This window comes from Cervus canadensis, chromosome 1, assembly GCF_019320065.1.
Source record: "Cervus canadensis isolate Bull #8, Minnesota chromosome 1, ASM1932006v1, whole genome shotgun sequence".
Taxonomy (NCBI): Eukaryota; Metazoa; Chordata; class Mammalia; order Artiodactyla; family Cervidae; genus Cervus; species Cervus canadensis.
In genome coordinates this window covers 1,565,746-1,573,834 of record NC_057386.1, presented here as the reverse complement: position 1 = coordinate 1,573,834, position 8,089 = coordinate 1,565,746, and the positions used below count along the sequence as shown (strand labels likewise).

General features: G+C 55.4%; 1 protein-coding gene across 10 annotated transcripts in view; it reads right to left on the bottom strand.

Annotated features, from left to right (window-relative positions):
- Position 1: 1 nt before the first annotated feature.
- ARSG (arylsulfatase G) overlaps positions 2-8,089 on the bottom strand; it is a 99,819-nt gene continuing 91,731 nt past the window's right edge. For 6 of the 10 annotated variants that reach the window (XM_043446177.1, XM_043445556.1, XM_043445859.1 and 3 more), the window contains 3 exons: positions 4,762-4,783; positions 3,719-3,809; positions 2-883 (listed from right to left, as the gene is read on the bottom strand). In XM_043446177.1, coding sequence (XP_043302112.1) covers positions 609-883; positions 3,719-3,809; positions 4,762-4,783 — 388 coding nt within the window. In that variant the 3' untranslated portion in view covers positions 2-608. The remainder of the gene's footprint in view (positions 884-3,718; positions 3,810-4,761; positions 4,784-8,089) is intronic. The other 4 variants (XM_043446013.1, XM_043446093.1, XM_043445931.1 and 1 more) reach the window with 1 other exon arrangement.

The window sequence follows — 8,089 nt, the reverse complement described above, 5'->3', positions numbered from 1 at the left end:
CTTTTGAGGCTTTAAAATTTTTACTTCTTTGTGGTTTGAGGAAGCAGGAAGCATTCCTAAAATCTACAAAGCACAGACATTTGCCTGTCGAAGGGGATGGAGGGAGGTGGGGAATCTTCTGTGGCTCTTCCGCTCGGAGACAAGCGACCTACGTCAGGCCTGCGTCTACACTGCCCCAGCGTCCCTGGGGGATCTTCCCGGCCCCAGAGCATCTCCGGTCCGCACCCCGCCCTGGTCGGAATCAGCACGGTCATAAGCTCCCAGGGGGTCTGCAGGCGCAGGAAAGGAGGGGCGGGGCTGCTCCAGACGCCAGCGGGCACGGGCCTCCGCTCAGAGGACCAGCAAAACTGGGTCCATTTCCGCGCTGCTCGGGGTCACGGCCGGTGCCAGGCAGGCATCTTCACGCCTCGCCTGGTCCTCCCTCAGCGTCAGCCTGCGAGTCCGGTTACATAATCGCCGAAGTTCAGAGGCTGGTCTGACTCCTGACTCCAAAGCTCCGGCGTCTTTGCTCACAGCGCGGGCGCGGCGTGGCCTTCAGAGCTCACGGGACCGCGGGCGGCAGGGACCGCGGGGGGCGGCGACCGCGGCGTCCTGGTGCAGGGCGCCCCTCACGCGGCCGGGCAGCGGCAGGCGGGGCGGCGGGGGTCGCAGCAGGGACGCACGGAAGGATCCTGGCTGTAATCCGCCCGGGAGACGCGGTCCCGGGCGATGTCGTCCAGCGCGCCCGCCAGAGCCGCCGCGACCCTGGGCAGCACCGCCCGGTACTCCGCGCCGCCGCCGGCCAGGGGCGCGGCCTCCGCGAGGTCGGCTTCCAGGTCGAAGATGAGGGGGCGCTCGTGGCGCCGCTCGGGGCCGACGCTCCCGTCGCAGGCTCGCGCTCCGCCTGGGGAGGGGACGGCAGAGACCCCGTCAACCCATCGTCGGCCCGAGGTGTGCAGAGCACCGCGGTGAATTCTGAGTGGTAACCGGAGTGAGCCCTGAACCGGCGTGCAGCGGAGAGACCGGTTCACCCACACTGCAAGTCTGAAGGGCTCAGCCGGGAACACACGTGGAGCTCACGGTGTGAATGCTACTAAGCTAGACAGGCCTGATAAACACTTCGTTTTCCACTAAAGTCCTTAAATGTTCATGCTAGGAGCGAAGACTATGGCCCAGGATAAAGGCATTTACCTACGATTAAAGACAAACTTCAACAGAGCCCAGTCCTAACAAAGTATAAAAGCCAGCCTCCTCCGGTTTAAGGAGATTAGGTGATAATTAACAGCCCGTGAGGGGGCTTCCCTGCTGGCTCAGGGTAAAGAATCCCCTTTTCAATGCAGAAGACTTGGGTTTGATCCCTGGGTGGGGAAGATTCTCTGGAGACGGTAATGGCAACCCAGGCCAGTATTCTTGCTTGGAGAACCCCATGGACAGGGAATCCTGGTGGGCTGCAGTCCACGGGGTCACAAAAGAGAGTCACGCATGACAACGACAAAACAACCACCTAGTTCACCTAAAACTCTAAACTCCCGTCCTCATCACAGGACACGTAGGTCTTTCTCTGGTCTAATGTAGCAGGTGTCAGTTCACCTCACTCATCACAAAGCAGGTTTAAGTCGTTCGGATGCAGAGTTTCAAGGATGGGGGTGAGAGAAGGAATCAGAGCTCCCTCAGGCTGTGTCCTCTTTTATCCTTTCACAACTTTCACCCCATCTGTTGACATCCCCCTGCTCCCTCTGCTAACCCTCTTGGGAGCCGGGCGACTGCAGAGAAGAACAGACCTCCCCCGGGGGTCATCATTCCTTTCTGGTTGTGATCATTTCCAACAGTCTTGTTACGTCGTATGATCCCAGCGTTGTGGTGCCAAGGCCTTTCTGGCTGGCTCCCGACTTCTGAAATTAACTCAGCCTGGAGAAACCATACCTCTTCGATAGAGTAATGTAAGGGCTGTAATCTAGACACTTCCCATCTGAAAGCATAACAAATATCTGACTGGTTTGCATTTTAGGTCTCGGAGAGTCACACATTCTTGTGGCAGTTTTAATATTCCTCAAGTGATGAACTCAAAGAACTGGTTTTGCTTTTATGACACATTTTCTTTGGGGTCACTTATTCATGCTCAAGGCAAATAATGTTTGTTCTTTATTATATAATTCTTTGGAAAGCTCTGACCTCAAATAACTGAATCAAACTGGAATCCATATCATATCCCATATTTGGAAGGATTTTTTTTTTTTTTTTTGCATGGGGTGGGGTGGGGAGAGGTCTTGTTTTTCATTCATTACAAAAAAGTATTAGAGTTCCTACCAGATCCAAGGTTCTGTGTGAAGCACATCAAGAGGACAGAGATTAAAGAGCTTACGAGTTGAGTTTGTGCTTAGACGCTCAGTCGTGTCCGACTCCTTGCGACCCCATGGACTGTAACCCGCAAGGCTCCCAGCAAGACTACTGGAGTGGATTGCCATTTCCTCCTCCAGGGTTCTTCCTCACCCAGGGATCAAACCCGTGATTCTTCTGTCTCCTTTCGGGTTCTTTACCACTAGCACCACTGGGAGTTGAGTTTAGAGGGCTTAAAACTACTAGGAGAAATAAAAGATGTACTTAAACAACTGGCATATTTGGTAAAATGTGGTAAATATCAGAGTTCTCCATATCCTACCAGCTGGGAAGATGAAAAGGCATTCTGCCATCCAGGTGGCCTTAAAAGCTGAGAGGGATTTTAATCTGGAGGCCAAGGAGAGTCATTGCTCTTGGAGAACTAGAGTCATTGCTCTTGGAGAACTAAGGACCGGCTTCCCTGGTGGTCCTCTGGATAAGAATCCGCCTGCCAATGCAGGGGATGCAGGTCTGGTCCCTGATCCCAGAGGACCCCACATGTCGCAAGGCAAACAAGCCTGTGTCCACAGTTACTGAAGCCCGTGTGCCCTAGAGCCCGCGCTCCGGAACAAGAGAAGCCATCACGGTGAGAAGCCTGGCACCGCAACGAACAGCAGCCCCCGCTCGCCGCCGCTGTGGACGACCACGCACGCAGTGAAGACCCAGCACAGCCACAGATAAATAACACTTTTTTAAAAAGAAAAGAAAATACAGAACTTCCCTGGTGGCCCAGTGGTTAAGACTCTTTGCTTCCACTAAAAGAGAGGTGGGTTTGATCCCTCCTCGGGGAACTAAGATCCCACACACACTGCAGTCAGAAAAAAAAAAAAAAAAACACAAATGTGCAGGGACCCAGGATGGAGGAAGTTTGAATTCAGTTGGAAGCAAGAAGCCACTGGAAGGTTTTAAGAACCATCCTGATCTGGTACTAGGTTTCTAAAATACCTTAACATTGAAGACGCCCACAGGGTGAGCCAAGAAGTAGGAAACCTCAGCTTGCTAAACAGACCTTCTGTAACTATTTTCTGAAACAGTCTCTCATCAGGTAAATTACACTTTAAAGTCTCTCCAAGCCTCCACTGAACATTCAGTCACCCTGGGCCTGCAAGTAGAACTATGGGGTGAAGTGTTTCTTCGAGGGAGAAAGTACAGTGTAGACGCACTGGGCCAGCTCTGAGCTGGCTGGGGAGCTCGGGAAGAGTGGAAAGGCCTTGTTTGTGGGTGTGGCCGGGCTCCTGGGACCGGATTTGGGGAAGACGCCGTCAGAGGTGCCGACTGCGACCCCGAAGGAGGGCAGCTGCCCTCGCCGCCGTTAGGCCTGAGCGGGGGTCTGCTGGGCGGCCCCCCCCCCGCCCCGACTCACCAGTGACATAGAAGGCCTTGTACCGCTCCAGGCGGATGGTCTGAAGCGCTCCGTCCTCTCCGGCAGCCCCGCTGTTGGGGTGGAACAGCACCTGCGGAGGGGGGACAGGGCCTCCTGGTGAAGCGCACAACCCCCTCCCTGGACAGCAGGAGCGTCCTTGGCATGGTGCCTGCTCCCCTCACCGCCGAGCCACCCCATCCCCACCCCCCGCCCCACACACGGCAGCCCCTGGTCCACAGGGCCTACTCCCCGGAGCCTAAGCGGGTGGCGCTTCTCCGGGTCAGTTCATCTGAGTGGGTTACAGGTCTGGCTGGATTCCAAGCCCAGAACTAGCTAGGTCATCTGCAGGGTCTGGTGCAAAATGAGGATGAAAGAAACCTTGTCCCCAAATCAAGAATGTCAACTGTCAGCACAAGGAATTATGTTCATTATCCTCTGATAAACCATAATACAAAAGAATATGAAAAATAATGGATACACACGTATAACTGGGTCACTTTGCTATGCAGTAGAAATTAACACAGTGTTGTAACCAACTCTACTTATTTTTTTGTGATTTCATTTTTATTTCTCTATTTGGTTGCCCCAGGTCTCAGTTGGGGCATGTGGGATCTAGTTCCCCGACCAGGGATGGAACCCGGGCCCCCTGCACTGGGAGCAGAGTCTAAGCCACTGTTCCACCAGGGGAGTCCCCTAAAATAAAATTTTAAAAACAGCTATTTTATTTTACTTACTACCCTTGGCCCCCAAATTACAGTTTTCAAGATGGCCAGGGCATGCCGGGGACATGGGTTCGCTACCTGGGGCGGGGTTGTGGGGTGGGGGGCTAAATCCTACAGACCACAGGGTATGGTCCCCCCCTACCCTGCAAAAAAAAAAGAAAAAAGAATCGCCCTCCAGAATGGAGTTCAGGGTTCCCAAGGGCAAAGTCTGGTAGGAAATAAATGACCAGCATCATTGGAAAGCTGGGGGCTTTGGGCTGGAAGCGTGAGACTGCCCTGCTATGAATCATGACCGATATATATCGCTGGAAAGGCGCTTACGTGATTCAAAGTTTCCATGGAGCTAAAAAAAAATGAGAAACATCTGTTGGAGCAGTAAACAGCTGTCCCCCCCGAGTTTCCCGGCCCTGAGCGGGTGCCAGCGAGGGTGGGCCCCCCCAACACCTGCCACTTCCGAGCTCTCGTGACAGCGCCCGCGATCCCGGCGTGATGACAGCAGGCCCCGTCCAAACAGGAAGAGGATCATAACTCAGAGCCCTCACCCCTTCCAACCCAAGGAAGCCAAGCCTCTCACCGCAGGAGGCTGTGTTGTTTCCTTCTGGAGAGGACAGGAAGTGGGGGGGGGGGGAGGCGCTTGGAAAACCTATTGTCAGCGGAGCTGCAACCTTACTCAGACACCCAGGAGATGGGAGCCCTGGTCTGTGGGTCAGAATCCTTGACACCGTGTGACTTTCAGTAACATAAACTCCGCAAGGGCAGACAGTCGAGGGCAGGATGTTTACTATGTTGCCAGGCACCGCTTCCGAAATCCAAGAGGAAGCAGAGTGGCTCACCCTCAGTCCCGTGGATGGGTTTGGAGGACTCTGTACGCGCACTTCTCTCCCCTCTGAGCCTACCCACGGCGGCATTCTTGTTTATATCAACAGAGGAAGGAGGCTGGCGAATTTACACACGAATCACAGCTGGAGGCATTTCCTCCCCAGGGGACACGCAGTCCGAATTTCAAAGATAACTTTATCTTCTGCAAACATGTGCATCTTCTTGGTGGTTTTTCTTACCTGTTCGATTTATTCGATCCTATCCCCGTTTTTCAAGCAGGAGGCATCTCCTTACTTTAAGCCCTGGAGGCCGGTGCCTAGGTGACATCCCCAGAAAGCCAGGAGGGGTCCCAGCCCTTCGGGTGGAGGCGCACAGACCCCCGTCTCCAAAAGTGGCCAGCCTTGTGCCAGCCGCTCTGGACAGCGTCTCTGACCACTAGGGGCCTCTCTTCTCCCTAAGAGAGGTGACCAGTGGTCCAGAGAGAAGACTCAACTGCTTCGCCGACGCATGGTCTCCAGGGATGGACTGGGCGTTGCGTGACCACAGGGCCCCAGGTTGGTCGGGGCAGAGCAGGTGCAGACCTGCTACGGAAGCCTTCCACTGGCTGACCATTCTGGGCCTTGGACGTGTCAGCCTGGGGCGGTGATAAGACGTGACCAGCCGTGACGCTGCCACCTCCGGCTTCCAGCGGGAACCAGGAGAGCCCCGAGTGGGACCTGCGTGCGCCCCTGCGCGCCCCCTCTCCCCGCGCCTCCCCTGCCCGCCTCCCGCTCCCCGCTGCGGCTACCCTTGGTGCCTGGAGACAGATCTCCCCGGACTGCAGGGTGCGGAGGAATGCACAGCATAGTCAGCAGCCATGGTTCTGAACATCACAGACAAGACGGCCCTGGCTGTCCACGAGGTGAGCGGTGAGAAGACCGCTCCGCAGGAAAACCGACAGCCCAGCACCTGCTCTCAGCGCAGGGCCCAAGGGCCGGGGCCAGGATGGGCGGGGCCAGGATGGGCGGGGCCAGGGTGCACGCGGCCCACGTTGCTTCAGCTCGCCAACTTGCCGCCACCTGTTTGCAAAACCGAAGCACCCAACGGCTGAGGCGTTTTGCATAGTTTTGAGATGACAATCTACGGGTTCCTTCGAGCTTCTTGAAACTGGAATGGTTTTCTAAACCAACCCACAACCCATACCAGAACCTCGTAAGCCCAGAATATAGCTGAGGGTGAACACTAAGTTGTTTATTAAAACATACATGTGTATGCTATGGGAGCGAATGAATATATTCTGAGTATTAAGGAATGTTCCAAATAGGTGGAAACGTTTAAATCTAACTTTTAAGGCTGTCATGTGCCACTGGGTGTCCCAGAATGTCTGATGCAGTGTCTTGCACGTGATACTCAGTAAGTGGTTACTGAATACAGAAATATACACGTGTGTGTGTGTATACACACATGTATGTGTATGCACATCTCTATGGTCACTCCTATGTTTCCCTCCTGGTCTTCCATCAGCAACTTCAAGAGGATTTACAATTGTTTCTTTCGGGGCCGACTAGAAGAGACCAAGGTGGGCCTCGGGGTGAGAACCCTCCTGCCACCTCAGGAAATGAAAGAGACTCAGGTTCGATCCCTGGGTCGGGAAGATCCCCTGGAGGAGGGCATGGCAGCCCACTCTAGCATTCTTGTCTGGAGAATTCCATGGACAGAGGCTATACTCCACGGGGTAGCAAAGAGTCAGACACGACTGAACCGACTTAGCACACACTCGGAAAAGACCAAGGCCAAACTCAGGACCAGCAGCAAGCGACGCTGACCTCTCAGGTGCCTTTAACACTGCAGGAGCCTAGTCCTTGGGGGGACCGGGCCGGGCCCACAGGAGACGCACCCTGAAAGTCCCTGCAGAGCTCCTGGTGAGTGGTAAGGTGTGGTGGTTCCCCTTGGGTCACGGGGTGCTGTCAGCCCCACTCCAGCTGTGTCCCCACCCATCACACATCCCCACAAAACCCCAAACGGCGCTGTGGCTTTTATCAGGCCGTCCTGCCCGGTCCCTGGGGCCCAGGTTAGTCACCACGCAGCCCTAAAGAGGGGCCCCGTGAGTTTGCGGAAAGAGGCAGCCTGAGAAAGCAGGAGGTCTCCGCCGGCTGTAGACGGAAGTTCCACGCCCAGGAGCCGGCTCCCACGGGCGCTGGGACCGCATTGAGGAGCCAACGTCCAAGCTTCCTGGTGACCTCAGTCGTCCTCCTGGACACTCGGGAGCATCTCTCTGCTGACGCAGTCAGCAACCCCCCAGGGCCACGTACCACCAACTCCCAGCCCAGGGGCAGGGAACCTTCAGGAACTGCCCCAGAACATTCGACTCACTTCCCTGTGACCCTCGGGAGGCCAGAAATAGACGCTTTGATGTGCGGGTCCCTAACTGGGAGGCCAGGCCCGGATCCCACCCGCCCCCTTCCCTCCTCCCACTTCCTCTTCCTTTTGGCAAAAGTAAAACAGAGAGAGACAGCCACTGAATGCTTCCGGGAACGCCCGAGAGGGGCCTGGGGGCTGGAGGACTGTGTGCGCTGAGTACTCCAGGAGCCAGGAGAGGTCAGGGCCCCCAGGACATCATCCATCCATCCACTCACTCATTCATCCATCCCGTTCAGTCATCCAGTCATTCACTCAGTTCTCATTTATTGCATGCTGGCCGGGTGCCAGACCCCGCATTAAGCGTACTGAGAATTCCACGATGAGATTCCTGCCCTTGGGGAGCTTTCGTTCTGGCGGGGTCAGTGGAGGGGGGAAGCAGGGAGCCCCATGATACACAACGCAGACACTGCTCACACATCCCATCCAGCTA